General features: G+C 30.2%; 1 protein-coding gene across 3 annotated transcripts in view; it reads left to right on the forward strand.

Annotated features, from left to right (window-relative positions):
- sp3 (phosphatidylinositide phosphatase spermathreecae) overlaps positions 1-16,927 on the forward strand; it is a 122,046-nt gene extending 105,119 nt beyond the window's left edge. Inside the window, exons 16-18 of one of the 3 annotated variants that reach the window (XM_085820642.1) lie at positions 2,798-2,953; positions 7,969-8,378; positions 13,871-16,927. In XM_085820642.1, coding sequence (XP_085676768.1) covers positions 2,798-2,953; positions 7,969-8,378; positions 13,871-14,794 — 1,490 coding nt within the window. In that variant the 3' untranslated portion in view covers positions 14,795-16,927. The remainder of the gene's footprint in view (positions 1-2,797; positions 2,954-7,968; positions 8,379-13,870) is intronic. The other 2 variants (XM_085820629.1, XM_035376531.2) reach the window with 2 other exon arrangements.
- Positions 16,928-18,050: the final 1,123 nt, after the last annotated feature.

Consider the following 18,050-nt stretch of genomic DNA (forward strand, 5'->3'; position numbering starts at 1 on the left):
ACTAAATTCTAAATATTCTGCTACACTGGTTTTGCCAGCCCTGACCTGATACAAGGGATGATAAATAAAAAGGTACAAAACGACGTAAAAACGTAATAGTTAAATATTTTCATATTCCACCATGGGAGAATGTAGCGAGACATCTCAGGATGCGATTGGAGTCTCTGACTGGGATCGGAGTTTGCGTGGGCACCCGCATGCGCAGGAGAGAGCAGAGGCTCTTATCAAAAGCGGGGTCCAAATGATGCGGCAGTCCATATGAGGACAGGATGGCGTTCTCGTTGCAAAATTCGACGACTGAGGAGCAGCGAGGTGTTATCCGATTTCTGACAGCGGAAGGTGAGAAACCAGCAGCTATTCATTGCCGGATGGTGACAGTTTACGGGGAGAAATGTGTCTCTGACAAGTCTGTCAGAAAATGGAGTGTCCGATTTCGTGCAGGCCATGAGAGTGTGGGTGATAGCCGAGACCAGGCCAGACAAACACTGTCATCACGAGCGATCTCATCGATAAAGTGGACGACCTAGTGAGAAGTGATCGGCGTGTCACATTGCGAATGGTGGTGAAGGTGGATGTCAGCTATGGAACCGTGTGGACAATTTTTCATGACAGGTTGCGATATCGGAATGTGTGTGCCGCTTGGGTTCCGAAGCAGCTCACCGACCAGTAAAAGGAACTGCGTATGGGGCTAGCACTGCAACATCTGTTTCGGTATCAGGAAGACCCCGCTTTCATGGAGCAGATCGTCACAGGTGATGAGACCTGGTGCCATCACTACGAGCCAGAGAAAAAGGTGATGAGACCAGAGAAAAAAGTGATGGGACAGCATGAAGTGGAAGCATGTGTCGTCACCTCCCCTAAAAAGTTCAAAGCCGTACCGTCAGCAGGCAAGGTGTTGCTCACCATCTTTTTCGACGTTCGAGGTCCACTACTTGTGGAATTCCTAGAACACAGAAAAACCATTAACTCCGATGTGTACTGTGAGACACTCCGACGCATACGCAGGCTCATCAAGAACAAAAGACCGGGGCTGCTCATGGAGGGTGTGTTTCTGCTCCATGAAAATGCGCGTCCACACGTCTCCAAAGTCACACACATGGAACTGGCCAAGTTCAAGTGGGAGACATTACACCATCTGCCCTACAGTCAGAATGTCGCTACGGACATGTCGCCCTGCGATTTAAATGTGTTTGATCAACTGAAGAAACACCTGAAAGGGAAGCGCCTTCAACTGGGACGATGTACTCAAGGATGCTGTGGAGGACTGCTTCTCGTCACGGCCACAGGAATTCTGGGAACAAGGAGTCCTGCAGCTTGTTCATCAGTAGGATCTTTGTGCTCAGGTCTATGGTGTATATTTTGAATAAAGTCTACATTTGTACCCACCGTGTCCTTTCGTACCTTTTCTTTTGATCACCCCTTGTATCATGTCATATTCATTCTCAATATTCATATTTTTAAGAAATAAAACGAGTGGCTTTTTCTATACATTCTAAGTACAATGTTCTTTAGAATAATGGAAACATCTAATTAAATCTGAAAATTCTAAAATGAAGAGGAAACTCACTGAAGAAGAAATTGCTTTTTTAAAGAGAGAGAGAATTATTTTTCAAAGGTATATTGTTGAAACATTAACAAGAGATAAAAAAAGAACTAGTGGAAATATGGATTTGTTTATTAAAACAAATAAACTTAGGAACAGTGTTAAGGAGAAGGAAATTGTACATTGAAAGCTACAAAACATTTATGTTTTTAATGCATAATTGTAGTAATATCATTTTAGAATCAATATCATAAATTATAACATCTGTAAAAATGTTCTTAGTGCTTTTTAATGGGTATTTTTCAAAAATTAAAAATAATATATATATATAACTGTAAATCTTTTTTGACTAAGGATATATAACTATGTAATTTGATTATTTCTAACTAACTGCTTGCCCTTTGAAGTTATCTCTGTGTATTAAAAGGAATTATCACCTTTCCTTAAACCTTACTATAGGTATGCCACTTGACATAAAATTTGCATTAACCTCTGGACTGAGTGAGTACACAATGAAATGAGAAGAAAAGAAAATCACTATAAAGTGTACTGTTAGGAAAATTTAAATAAAAATCTGCTTATCTTCTTTAAAATTTGTTGGACTATTATAAATGTAAAATATAAGTGTTTCAAGACATTTTATAATTTAATGTTATTTGGTTGAAATAATTTCAAGACATTTTATAATTTAATGTTACTTGATTGAAAAAATTTATTAATTTTATTTTTGAATGTGTTCTATGAGTTAAATATTAGACTATGTTTAATAATAATGCATCTGACTTCTAGATTTATTTTCTTACAAATTACAAAAGTGAAGTTCGGGTGTAGATAATTGTATTAGTTTTTTTCAATTCCTGTTTGTTTGATAGGTCCTTAATTTTTTTTTTTTTTTCATTGACAGTCATTGAAAGTATTTAATTTCTACACGGAGACATGTGTATGAACCCTGTATTTAAATTAATTTTCTTTTCTTGCTTTTAAATTTCATGTTTAGTATTCATATGAAATGTCAGCAAAATTCATGAATTCAATGCAATAGTGTGATTTATAAGAAAATATGATTTTAAAATACAGAACTACTTAATGTATAGGCATACGTTTTGAAACTTTATAAAAATTTTGCAAATCATGATTTTTAAAGCAGAGATGTTTGAAAGGTATCCAAACCAATAATGTGGAAGCATAAGTATTCACATTATGAGTTCTTTTGTCTGAAACATTATTAATAAGTTAATTTCCCATTTTTTTTAGGTCCAGAACCCGGTGTTTTTAAGTCAAAACATTATTGCCTTCGTTTACATTATTCTGTATATGGGCAGTCAGGATACTTTCATATGTTTCGTTCAACTAACACACGTTTTTTCAACAACATGGCAGTTCCTATATGCAGTGAAGAAGAGGCAGCTGGTACTTAAAATATACTTTACTCTTGTTTTATTTTGTGTTGAATTATGTATTTTAATGTTCTAATAAGTCTTACAAATTTGTAAAAAAATTATTTCTGAGATGTTTAGACTATTCCCTTCTTAAAGTTATTAGCATATGCACTAAAGTTATTAGCATATGCATAAAGTTCTTACTCACAAGGAGATGTAAAGTTAAAATCTCATTTAATTATTGATATAAGTAGTGCTGTCTCATAGCATTAACGGTGGGATTGGAATTTTTATTTCATCTGAAATATAATAGTAAGTTATCATTTAAAAAATAACAACACTTTTATAAGTAGCTTACCTGTTTTATCTCTTGTTATTAATGGAATGATGGGCTTGTTGAAGTGGTAATCATTTTCTTTATAAGTCAAAAAAGTAAATTCATAAATTATTACTTCAAATTTTAGCTACAGATGTAAGTTATGTTTGAAAATAACAAGCCTACTAACTGAAGGTGAGTATGGTTGTAATCATGAAATAATTAACAAAAAAGATACTGTTCTCAGGATTGCATGTATATGTTAAATCTTCTGCTATGGTGACTACATAGTTTAGAGGAGGGATGGAACTTTCAAATTATTCTTTTTTATTAAAAATAGATGATTTACATGACTTAAAATTTTGATTGTTATTATAAATAAAAGTAACTCCGTTTTATACAGCATATCCTGCATATATGCAGGAGCATGTTATTGTCGTGTAAATGCTAATAATTTTATCAAAAAATTCTTGAAACAATTTAAAATGTGTTTTTAATTTTTAACAATTTAAAAACAGAATTCTTTTAAAGTACAGTGAAGCAGTTGATCATATCAAGATTGAAATAAAAAAAGCTGCTTGAGAAAGCTATAAAAACATAATTCTTTTAAAATATAATATAGCAACTGATAGTGTCAAGATTGAAATAGTGAGGAAGGAAAGCACTGTAAAAAATTATCTATTGTTACAATTGTTAGAATTTCTGATGAGAAGTGCATACCAAGGCACATAGCTGTGTGACTAAATGTAATCTAAGCAAGCAGAAAAATGACATCATTATAATTATAAACACATATACAAAATAATGCAACATAAAATAACTGTTTCTACATTTTAGTACATGAAATGGTACCTTTCATAAAATGCTTGTTACTTCATACAAAACAAGCCTTTAAATGTAGGGCTTCGTTTGGCCATGTAAGTCTCAAAATCAACATCACTTAAATAATTAGGAGAGCTGAATTAATTTCAGTATTTGTAAGACAATAAAAGAAACCAAATTTCATAAATTATATGTAAATTGTGATGACGTTAACATGAATTCAAGGACATCTAAATTGCTCTTTCTTGTTACCTAAATGTCATAAAATGGAAAAAATTGTTAATGGCATCTTTTGATATTTCAGAATAAAAGATATTCGAAAAACTTTATGATGTACTCTTTTTTTTTGGAGGGGGGGAGTACAAAATAAGCTTTTAAATTTGACAGCTTGCATCTGCTTTGTTTGAAGACAAATATGTCATATTTTTGAACTTACTTAAGAATGTTTTTCTCTGAATCTTAATATAACTGAAAGTGTCTGCTTAATGAGAACAAGACATTTGTTTGAATGAAGCATTACTTTGCAATTTGCATGGAGAACCAAATACAGGTGTTAACCTGGAAGTAAGATTATCTGGTTTGATAACTGGTTGATGTAGAAGGTAATGTTCTTTGGAATTTAAATCTTCCAGTGGTATTTGTTCTATTTTTTCTTTCTCTCTTAAAAAAAAAAAAATTAAAATTAAAATTAAAAAAAATTTTAAAAAAACCACACTGTCATATTCATGATATTTATTGACACTTTCAAGCTTTTTTTTACATTTAAGAAACATTTTTCTACTACACCTTGGATGAATGAAATGTCTGGGTGCTCTTCAAGTCAAGGAAAGCCAATGCAGTAGCAGCCATGAGAATTATCTATCAATTATAGCTTATGATGAAAATATTTTTATTATTAATACTAAAAGCTATAAGCAGAATGTTTTAGCCAAAATGACTGCTTAATTAAAAATTCAAGCATGAATTTCAGATAATCGACAATGCATAGAAATAACTTTCTGTTGATTCTATATTCTGTCACTTGTCAGAAATTCATATTTGGATTCATGACTAAACAATCCATTATTAATCTGACCTTTATTAAAAAGCAGCAAAATAATTACAGTCAGTGTAATCAATGAAAGAAATTAAAATGTTCTAAATACAACCAGTACTATTTTAGTGTGTTGTTAAATATGACCAATGCCCCTGAAAATTCTTTTGTTTAATAAAAGAATTTTTTTTATATATTGCATATACACAAATTTCATGGGCACGGACATTAAAAATACTGTAATGCCATGTCATAACAAATGCATTATGAAAATACATGGGCCAAAATTGTCCCACATAATCTTGCATATAAATAATTATGTGCAGGAATGGACTAGTAAACTTATTTGTTAATAACATGCTACTGCTTAAGACTTGCAAATCATTTGTAGAGTCATTAAGTTTTTATTTAAAGTCAGGAAATTGAAGAAATCTGGCAATGGCCTCACCAGCATTCAAACTCCAGATCTCCTGAATACATGTCAAGTGTACTTCCAGTTACACCATGAAAGCATGTGGAGAGGATAGAGGAAACACCTTGTATACTCCTTCTCTTAAAGGTCACTGGGAGTGATGGGACTGAGTCACATAATCCTGGTGGTGACAAATTACAATCTACCACCTTTTTGTTTGGGTGTTACTTGTAAAGTTATTAGGATTTTTTTTAAGTCAAGAAACTGAAGAAATTCGCAATGCCCTCACCGGGATTCAAATTCTGGACCTCCTGAGTACTCATTGAGCATGTTTCCATTTACATCATGAAGGTGCGCAAAAAAGAGGGAGAAAATACCTTATACCTTTTTGTAAGAATATAAGAAAATTTCTTCTGGTGAGAAGGAACATGAAAGTGTGTGTTGTAACCTTTTGAAGTAATTGGTAGGTGCAGGCCACTGCTAAGTAGGTGACATCTCAGTCAACCTGAGCTGAACAGAGTGGCAGATCTTTTCTGTAATACATTATTTCAGAACTGTTCTGAAGAACTTACTTGATTGGTTAATTTAATTAGGGCAAAGAGGGTTATTTGCTTTTGTAGAGGAATGTTATTGTAGAAGACTTGCTAATAAAAATTAATTTATATTTATGTTATACATGGGAAAACTAGATTTAATGAGTCAGATTGTTGGGATACAGCACTTAGTCAAACTAATTATTTTTCAGTTTCTTTAAAGAATTAAAAAAGGGGAGTCTGTTACTCAAAAAACAGGGACACCTCTAATCGAAAATGGGAAAACTTATACTGAACTAAATTAAAAATCTGTGAGACTTCATTGATGTATGTAAATATTTTTTTAAATAAATTAATAAATGCACAGCATTTTCAACAGTGTGATGTTCTTGTTATTCTCTAAATTTTTTATCATGTTTTATAATTTTGCCCTGGAATTGGGGACAGACTTCAAATTATTTCCATAGTAACATATGAAGAACTGCATCCTGCATAATTCTGGAAATGGTCTTCAAATTCATAAGTTACCTGGAAAAATAGTTGCCTCGCTAAAGAAATAAGTTAAAAATAGTAAGTGGCCAAACAAAATTCACATCTTTTGGACTCTGAGCTAAATAAAATAGCTTGTAATTTCAATACAACTTTTTGTTTTTTGAAGCAGCACATTTTCAAACAGTGGTAGCATAACGAACACTGTGACATTCATTAATACTTTTTTAAACACTGCTACATTGTTTAAGTGAAACACCAAAAATGCATCAAACTTGAATAAAATATGCATGTGGAAGAAGTCAAGAAAGTTTTTTAATATTAATTTTTATTCCTATAAAGTTGGTACGATAAATACTTTTACTGATAAGAGATTCAACTTTTATAAATTATTCTTTATAGATATAAGATTCAACTTTTATAGGGAAATAGGTACTTACGTATTAACGCAACCAGGCCAAAATTCGGATAAATCGCCAAATTTGGCGACCCTACTTACAGCAACCCTACGTGTTATATGTAGTTTTGTAAAAAGAATTTATTTGTAAAAAGAAAAAATAACACTTGGCGTGTACTACCACAGCAATGGGTTTTCGGCGGAATTTGCCGAGAAAAGAAAGAGACTTTTTTTGGTTACTGTACCTAACAGAAGCGCCGGTACCCTCATGGAAAAAATTTGCGAAAATATCAAGGAAGGAAGCATCATTTATTCGGATTGCTGGAAAGGATACAATACAAGTGAGTTCGAAAATGCTGGATTTCTGCATGGAACTGTTAATCACAAATATAACTTTGTGGATCCCAACACGGGCGTTCACACACAACATGTAGAGCGCATGTGGGGCTCAGCCAAATGGCGCAACAAAAAACAGAGAGGAACAGCCCGTCATCATTTTGACTCATACCTTATCGAATTTATATGGCGCCAAGCTTAAGCTGTTAATGGCGAAGATGGTTTTCAATCAGTGCTAAAAGCAATAGCCAAAAGATTTCCGCCGAAAAAATAATTCTGCAACTTATTCAAATTCGAAACTGGAAGGGTTTAATTGCTATTTTATATTTTAAAACAAAATAATATAAAAAACTGTATTAAAAATTATTTGTAATTAATAAATGTACATTTTCTTTCTATTCATACTTTTTTACTCAAACTTACAAATCGTGCCAACCTGGTTGCGATAATACCTAAGTACCGTAAAATATTCTGCATTTTCCACTGTATTTATATTCAGTGTTTTCTGATGCTCGCATATTTTGGTATGATCCCTACCTAAAGAAATTATTCAAGCTAATTATAATTTTTCTAATTTATAGCATGTCCCAAAATATTTCCTAATATCATGAAGTAAATTACTTTCTTAAATCTGATTAAAATTTTGTTTCATTTATTTTTCTTTGATCATCTCAAGGATTTGATTCATTTTCTAATTTTTATTTCCAGAATCATTAAAAGCCATCTGTGAAACATTCAAAGTTGCTCTTTGTGTAAAGGAATTAAATGTTCCTATTTTTGAAGGCAAACTAGAAAGAAGAAAGAGCAAAATGCCACTCTCTCAGGCTGCTGTGAGAGCCAGTGTTTTTCGAAGCAATCGAAGTCATCAGGGTCACAGTCCTAATCAAGGCTTTCATCTAGAATTGCCATCATTTTCTTCCATGCCTCGCAATATTTCAGAAGGGCAGCTAAATTCTTTGAAAACTGTTGGCTCTCGTGCACTGAGTAATGTAACATCTCATTTTGCCAAGCTAAATCCTATACGATCTGTTAAATCTTTAGGTAAAAAAACAACTAATGGCACTACTACTTGTGCTTCTTCAAATTTGGCATCAGTAGATGAGACAAGTACATCAATGGTATGTTCCTTTTTTCTTTTTATTGAAGTTATCACTTGTTAAAATTGCTTTATTGCTACTACTATTTAAAATCGCATTATTTTGATTTTAAAAGCAACAGTTTTAAAACCAATGTAAAAAATTCAATCTTCAATAAGGTGGAAAGAGAATATTTTCTAGTTATTAAAACTTAAAAGCAAAAGTTGGGAAAGACATTAATGCAAAGGAAAAATCAGAAACTACCGTTCTAAGCTCCAGCTTATGGGAATGTTTGGAATAAGGAAATCTGTCTAATGAGTGTTTCATTAAAGCCTTGTTTCAAAGTTTGGTTTCTTCTGCAAGGACAGTGGAAGAAACTGAAAAAATTAAAGGGGGGGGGGAGAAATATAAGAAACTAAAAAAAAATTAACCATGGTACACGCGGTGAGCTGCTAATTGAGATAAATTTACTAATAACAATTTAACTTATTAGGAAATAAGTATTTTATTACTTCTGTGAAAAATGTAAATTAATTAAACAATTTTCTATAAAAGGATCCATTGAAAAATATGGCACAACTCTTATTCATTTACTGACATGATATTTCATTAAATTTTTCTGTCTCAAACCAGTGAGAAAAGGATCATTACTATTTAAGATTTTTATAAATAAATTTTAAAAGTTTTGCTCACACATAGTACTAAGACAGTATTCAGGCATGCAAATGAGGCTAAATATACATATAATGAAAATATTTAAATTGACTAGTATAATATATAAATATAATATAAAATTAGCAAAAAATCAATTTCTTCTGGCTGATATTTTCCACAATGAAAAAATTTGTCAAACGTGCTGACATCTCATCATTTTCAAAATTTTCCTTTACTCTGATATCATTTAAATTCCAAATTGAGGTTCCTTTTTACTTTTTTTTTTTCTTCCTATTTTGAAATGTTTCATTGCTATACAGAATTCCGCCAGATTTTTATGAATGTTTAAGAACTCAATGGTCAATTTCAAATGCTCCTTAGGTATTTTTTTAAATCAGTTTCATATTAGTATTTAATGTATTACATTTTTCATTGCCTATTTTATTTATCTGGGCTATATATTTAAGTTCAACTCTGTAATGCAGTTTGTAAAAGGGGGGCAGTTCTCTATTTCCCATTCTACTGGGCCGATTGACAAAATTCAAATTGCGTTCTTCATGTCTGAAAAGCGCGACTTAGGATTATATCACATTTAAATATAGCTGTACTCTAACATAGTTATTTTGACACGAAATCAGACTTTTTCTGAAATAACATACCATTTTTGTTTTTCCATATTTCGATTCTACGACTCAAATTATCCCCAAATATGAAATTTACGGAGAAATTCACAAATTTATGTTGGCACTTTTTTTTCAGTTGCGCCAAGAATAGTTCACTTGGCGAACTTCTTAATATATGGCAACCTATTTTCCTTTCCCGTGAGATAAAAAAAAGGCACAATCGTTCCTTTTTAAAAATAATGTTCCTCATATTATATTTTTAATTATAATTTCCATTATTTTAAGTATTTTTTCTTTTTCGAATTTCATTTTAATTGTTAAGTTGCATGGTTTCTTTCGAATAACTGTTTTAAAAAATTTCTATTTACCCATTCGAACTCCGTAGTTTAAATAAAAGGTGAATCGTTTATTTTTTTCAAATAGTTTTCTTTATATTTTTTTAATCATAGTTATTATTTTAGGTAATTTTTAAATTTTTATACTTTTATGTTGGTTTATACTTTTGTGTTGGTGTTGGATTGTCTCCTCAGATAATTGTTTTAAAATTTTCTATTTATTCATTCGAACTGAGCATTTTAAATATAGTTATTAATATAAATTTTCCAGGATTTCATTTTATTTATTTGAATTGCATTTCTTTTGGAAGAATACTTTATGTCTCAGACTAGGATGCATCTGAAAACTGAATATATTGAAAGAGAAAATACAGTAAAGCACAGTTAACACGGTCATATAAGTAATTCTCCGTAAAAATTTATTGAAATTTAAAATTAAAAATAGCTGTGGCAATTCACTGTAACAAAAATCCATAAACCACTTTTGGAGTTATTATCGCACAAAAAAAAAGATGCCAAATTTCAAAACGCGAAAATATGTAAATTCGTGCATATCTTCGGAAATTTTGAATAAAAAACTCTAATTTTTTGCATGTATGCTTAGAACTACACCTACTTTATGATGATGGTAAAAATTTTATAGGTTATAATTCAAAATTTTTTTTGAAAAATTTGTAAAATTATTTAAAAATAGAAATTTTAAAAATAAAACACAAAAAATGAGTGATTTTTATTTAGAGTGAACCTAAATTTTGAAATGTAAAAGGAAAAGTAAAACAAATTTAATAAAAAAACCGATATTAATAAATATATGCCAAATTCAATTAACATTGAGGAAATTAAATTTTGAGAGCTAATTTTTTAAAAACTACTCGACCGAGTTTAACAAAACGTAGCAGTTTGGCGTAATTTGAGTCGTAGAATCGAAATATGTAAAAGCAATGGTATGGTATTTCAGAAAAAGTCCGATTTTGCATCAAAATACCTATGTTAGAATTGTGCTATATTTAAATGTTATATAATCCTAAGTGGCGCTTTCGAGACATCAAAAACGCAATTTTCTCAATCGGCCCAGTAGAACGGGAGATATAGAACTGTCCCCCCTTTTTTTTTTCGCACTGTACATTCTTTACAAATTGCATTACAGAGTTGAACTTAAATAGCCCAGATAAATAAAAAATAGGCAATGAAAAATGTAATATATTAAATACTAATATGAAACTGATTTAAAAAAGTACCTAAGGACCATTTGAATTTGACCATTGAGTTGTTAAGTATTCATAAAAATCTGGTGGAATTCTGTATTGCAATGAAACATTTTAAAATAGGAAATGGTAAAAGTATTGAATTAAATTTATGTACAACTAAAGAATCAGATATTTCAAATATATAAATTTATATGAAAAATCTGTAATGCAGTTTGTAAAGAATGTATAAAGCTTTCTGAAATGGTAAAAGTATTGAATTAAATGTGTATACACAACTAAAGAATCAGATATTTCAAATATATAAATTTATATGAAACCTTATCTCTATATTAAGTACATACTTATATTTATAATAGAGGTTATGTAATTAAATCAAAAATGTAGTTACCTTTTTAATTTGGATATTTTTTGGCTTATCTGAATCATTAAGAAATATACATAGGCTTCACAAAGTAATTATTGTTAAAAATTTCTTCTATGCAATAGAAGAAATTTCAAGATTCAAGATTTTTGCTATTAAAGTCTACTGCTAAATTGTATATAGCAGTAGACTTTAATAGCAAAAATCTTGAAGAAACTGAAATATGATCCCTTTTCGAGAGAAAACTCTGAATAAATTTTAAATTCTTTTTAGTAAATATATCATCATGAAGGCAGCTAACTCAAATCTTTGCAGCTTACTTCTTAGTACTTCAGCTATTATTACTTAATACTTTTGAGTTAAGCTGACTAGTATCGCAATACCAATCAGTTTTCCTTGAAATGCCCTAAATATGAACGATTACTTTTTCCTAATATATTTGAATCTTTATTCCAAAACAGTGCTACTTTTCTTAAAGTTCTCAAGTTACATCTAGCATAACATTATGTAATTTAATAAACCAAACCGTATTTTTGATGGCATGTGTGGCATTTTTATGCCTTATTAATATATACTAATCCATACACATTTTGAATAAAGTATGAGGCATTTTTATTCAAAATGCTGCTTTACTCAGAATTTTTGCTCAGAATGGGAGCAACATTTGTATTCTTTAGAACCAACCATACATTAAAATACGATTATATATTTCAATTTTTATTTTAAATAAAAAATATACAAATTTTATTGCCTGTTTCATTAAATCTGAGCTTCATCCCATACATTAAAATATGTTTAGATACTTTCAGTTTTTATTTTAAATAAAAGATCATGCAAATCTTCTTCATCGCTTTGTTAAATCTGTGGTTTATTCATGTGACATGAGGTATATTCTCTTGACGAAAAAGAATTTTATACAGCTTTACAGTTCAGAAGTTATAGTAATAGTGTTGTTGACAAAAAATTGATTTTCATTTCTTTGGCACCAGGCAATAGGATAGAGTTATGAGTAAGAAATTGTAATCATAATTTAGGGGATACTATTATAAATTTCTTCAAAACATCTGTGATATATTATTAAGCTCATAATCATTTTGATAGCCATGTTGCTACCATTTTTTAAACTTGAAATTAAACTTGATTTTATCAAATTAGTAATACTCTTAGTGTAAAAAATAAAAATAAAAATTAGATTAAAAAAAATTAGAAAGTTACTTAACCTTCCAACACGTGCGTATGCACAAAATTTATGACAAATTCAGTTTTTAATGCACATTTTTCGCATATCAAAGCTGAGATGTATTGAAGGTCATTCCTATTCCTCCTTTCTACTCTTCCCCACATCATATAATGTGCCAACAGGAAGTCATTTGACTTTTTTTTAACTGGGCTTTTGTGCTACGTGGCAGCTTTTTTATAAAAGTTACGACAGGCGCGTGGTCGTGTTTTAAAATTCGGAAAATATTTTTTTCTCAAATATTTTGTCATTTTGTGTTATTAATTGCCGTGTATTATTTTAATTTGAATACATTTGGCTCTGTAAGTTTAATATCGGTTTTCATGGCAAAAAAATATATGTAACCAGCTGATTTTGCTCGGATTCTTCAAGAATTATCTGATGAAGGAAAGGAAGATAAGGAAACCTTTGGATGGGAGAACAATAGGGATTTCCATTCACTTCTTTTCTTTTATTTCTATTTTTTAGAAATAAGTAAAAACATGTTAAACAGGTTAGTTTAAAGTGCGTTTTTGTAACCAGTAAGAAGTAAATTTCCTTTCAGAAGTAAGTAATGCTAAGCTTACTTTTTTCCCTTCCAAGGTGTTTTCCTTTTTTATTTTCTATACTTGTCTCTGATGTATATTAAAATTAGCTTCGATTTTAAAATATAATTATTAAATAATAAATTTAAAATTTTCTATAATTAAATACATCATTGCATTTCCATCTCACTAACATAAGAACTTAAAAATAATTTACTTACATTTAAATGTGATATCATTTGTATTTTGCAATGATAAGATTAATATTTTATTTCTTAACAAATTTATTATCAATATTCACTCATTTCTGTCGTTTTTCGTGCCAAAAACGGTAAAATAACAGATGTCGTAAAAAATATGACGCATGCATGCTCATGTAAAATTGCCAAGCGTGCGTGCTGGAAGGTTAACAGAAGATTTTTTTTAATTGCTTATTTGGATTGCATGTTCCAAATACAGTTCAATTATGATTATAGACATTTCTTGTAAAATTCGGAGTTTACTATAACTTTCAGTCATACAGTATTTACATAATTATAGTAAGAAGTTTATTGCTACTGCACAATACTAATATTTAATTTTGTTCACATAGGGTCCACGTTTTAGCATGGATAGTTCTTCTGAATCAGAAGAAGATTCTGTCCTGCATCATAAAACTTACACAGCTGCTGGATTTCATGGTCATATTAGTGATCGCACGTTAAGCTCTGATTATTCAGAATTCAGTGATGTAGATGAACCAGAGATGATGCTCTCCACCGAATGTTTGAATAATGGTGCTACTCAAAATAAACATGATGCTGTACTTGAAAGCTGTGGAATTTTGGCAACATTTAATTTTAAATCAGATGAGTCTGCAAATGATAATTTTGTTTTTCTTGAGGATCGCAGTAATTTCAATCAAAGAAGGTATGATACTGAAGTAGATGATTTTGTCTTAGATGCCATGAAAAAGGCATCTCTGCGACAGATTACTAGGAAACCAAAGAAACAAACGAATGAACTGACAAACTGTAAACAACAATTGCCTTTGGCTTCAATGCCACAGATCCATATTAGCACTGAAAGTAATTTAGCAGCTTATGCTAAACCAGATGAGGCAGCTTCTAATTCTGGAAAAGTTGGAGTATCCCGCAAGTTATCCAAATCCTCAGAGGATTTGGATTTCCGCCCTTGTATGATGGCTACCTCTAATGAAGTATCTCATCTTTTAGTGCAGGAAGAAGTCATGCTTGATACTGATGGCATGAATGCAAAGATGAAGACATCACACAGCGAAAGTGCAATACAAGATTTTTCCCTCTCCTCTCTCAATCTGTCCAATACTTTGTCCCCCATTGCTATAAAGAAAGATCTAGTTTTGTCACCCTTGTCAAGGATAGCCAAAGGTATGCACAATTTTGGTATGAATCTTCGACCTGGTCATCGCAATAGTCCTATTTCTCCTGACACTGAAGAATATGAAAAGGTGAAATTAAAACGAAAAAAGTGTGCTACACGAATTATTGAACTATGATTTATTCTCTAGTTTAAAAATGCAGCAAGCGTTAGTCATATTATTAAGATATTTGTATAGAAATTAAAAATATGTGGCAAAGATTATGGTATTTAGCTTTAGTCTTTTTTTCCCATTATTTTAAATTGGATAGGCAATCCTGAGCTAAAAAAGTAATTTTATTTTAAATATTTCCTTGGTACTTTCATATCATGGATAGTGTAGATATCAACAGTTTTGCATGTGTGTGTATATGAGCATATTTATAAAGACAAAGTCTTCATTATACATTTCATGGACTTTTAAATTCTGAAGCATTATGCAAAAGCATCTTACAAAAAGTAGAATTTCTCAGTTCTTCCACAATATTTAATTTAGAGGAAATTATGAAATTCGTCATAGTTATATAATTATGTTAAATTATTATAGCTGTTAATAAAATTAATTAATTTCACTTTGCATTTTTAAGATATATATATATATTGTAAAAATAGTTCTGAAGGGCCGTAAGTGAAAATATCACTATTTTCGGATTCTGTCTTGAAGAAAATGATGAATTTTTTCTTTTCTGTGTATAATATTCTTTTCTAAATTATCAGAGAATGAGCCTGATCATTAAGAATTAATATTAACCAGGCAGCAAAAGTAGAAGAAATTTTATTGGTGTATATATGAAATGTAATTTCTCATACATTATTTGTTTTGTGCAGTCGGGGCAACAGGAATGAGACAAATTTTCGAATATAAGGTGGTAGGTTTATTTTAGCATTCATCTCACAAGCGTTTCTCCTCGTACCTTGAGCAGAAGCTTTACTTATACATATGTGTGCGTCACGAGGCTCCTCCAATCAGCGATATTAATTGAAATCACGAGGTGACGCTATCTTTTCATCAGGAGTGTTCTTAAGCACTTTATGTAATATGACAGATTTATGAGTTTGGCGATTTGGCGGGCGCCAACAGGTTAATATATTTTATACTAAAGAAAGGATTTCGCCAAAATTTAGGAACAGGGATGCAATTTAGGTAAAGAATCGCCAACAGGTTATTAAGCAATATTAATAGAATTTAATTTAATCAATTGATTTAAAAATATCATTGCATATATATATATAAACTAAGAAACTCGGCGTGACAGCCGTAATGAGCCAAGGCCTGCAGTGCCCAAAATCTGCTTTCTTGACTGTGGGCCCCAGGCTGCATAAGCATATGCCCTGAACAAGTGGTCAGCTTGGGTCATAGCCCCCTCCCCCAGTGTTTAGTCCCCAAGCGAACTTGGTACTCATTTTATCTACCCAAGTGATGGACATCAAGGGATGAAAGGCTGAGTCGATCTCTCTCAGGCCGGGAATCAAACCCTGGACTTGTGGTGCTGCTGCATGATGCGCTAACCACTGTGCCACCCGACCTATATTTATATATATATATTATACACACACACTTACGTGCTCTGAAAGTGTAGAAAATTCCTAGCTTCATGAAATGTTTAACCAAGAGGAAAAACCACTTGTATAAAAATATAAATATCTAAGATTATAGTTGGCTTCAAATTACAACCGTATATATGCATGTGTCTAGTTTCCTGCAAAATATTAAATGCATATTTTTTGAAGATTAAAGTTTATTTTTTGCTTTTAAGTTTAAAATTATATATAGTTTTTTGCTTTTAGCCTGACAGCAAGTGGCTGAACAATTCCTTAAGCATATTAAGGGAAATAAGTGTATTAAAACTTTTCATGAAATATATTTATCCATAAAATCTATATTAATAAAATATTATTAGAGAAATATATAGAGAAAAAAATTTTTGGTATATATTTTACTCTAAAACTTCTGCACTTTCTTGAGTAATTTGGTAAATCATAACTGCTATTTTAATATTTTTTGGCTATGTTAAACAGCTTTTGGAATGGAAAAAGTATTTTGTGATGATAAATATAATATTTCTATATACTCTACAAAACGCAATTATGTAAAATTTTTGTAAGTTTAATGCTAAAATGTTTTCAAAATTGTTCAAAACTGTTCCCCCCCTTTTTTTAATGTAAAACTTTAGAATATCACCAATTTAAAAATTGTATTAATGTCTCTTAAAAATTCCCTTTCTTCATTTGTTTTTTATCGAAAATATTTATCATCGATTATATTTATCATCGATTACACAATTTACTGTAAACTTTGGGGAGAAAATGTTTACCCTATAATAATTTGAACATATTAAAATAAATAAGTCTTTTTGTAAAAATTTTAATGCATTAAAGTTATAGACATTTTAATTAGCTTAAAGTCACTAAAATTGCTTATATTAAGATTTGTTTATTTTGTTTCAAAATCCATATCATTTCTGTTTCTTCAGTTGCTTATTTTTTTAATTTTCTTTTTATAAAATTTTTTTAGTCGTTCTTTATTTTTTATAAATAAATTCTGTCATATACTCTTATTCTGGAAATACGTATGTAAAGTGTATACGTATGTAAAGAATGGTGATTTAATTATGTCTGAAAATTGTTTTTGAATGTGCTTTTGTAAATGTTTTTCTTTTATTTAAGATTTACAGCTTTACATTATGAGTTTTACTTTGGAGCTTTTACTGTGATAATGAAATAATAGGTTTGATAAAATAATAGGATCTTATTAAATAATTTTTTACAATATGAATTCTAAATTAAAGTAGCTTTTACATATCATCGTTTAAAATAGTATTTATTTTTAATTTTTCAGTTTAATAAATTTAACTTTACCGAGTTATATATTTTGAGTAATATTTTAAAATATTCAGATTCAAAATTTTTTTGACCAAGTTTTTTTTTTTTTTTTTACATTTAACATTGTTTCTCAAGACTATTTGTAATAAAATTTCTCTGCAGTTCGAATTAAATTGCAACACATACAAATAATAATTTAATTACACATACAAATAATAATTTTAATATAAATTTTTAAAAATATTTTCATTTTACATAAATAAAGATTTATTCAGACTGTTTTTTGATATTTTATAAAAGGAAAAGGCTTTTTTTTACTAAAATTATTTTTAAATGATAATATGTACATATTCCTTTCATGTGGGTTGTATAATTAAACAATTTATAAAGCATTCATTCAAGGAATTAGTCTTTTACATTAAGCTTCCCACTGCATTGAGAAGAATATTTGTGATATCATGTATATTGCATATTATTTTATAAATAAACATATTCACTTTGTTCATACATTTTAGTCGGAAAGTCAATAGTGCAGTTTGCGAAATGCTGTGCTGACTATTTATAATAAATTA

This window comes from Stegodyphus dumicola, chromosome 1 (assembly GCF_044657685.1).
Source record: "Stegodyphus dumicola isolate Sdum_Otavi_A_Nest chromosome 1, ASM4465768v1".
Taxonomy (NCBI): domain Eukaryota; kingdom Metazoa; phylum Arthropoda; class Arachnida; order Araneae; family Eresidae; genus Stegodyphus; species Stegodyphus dumicola.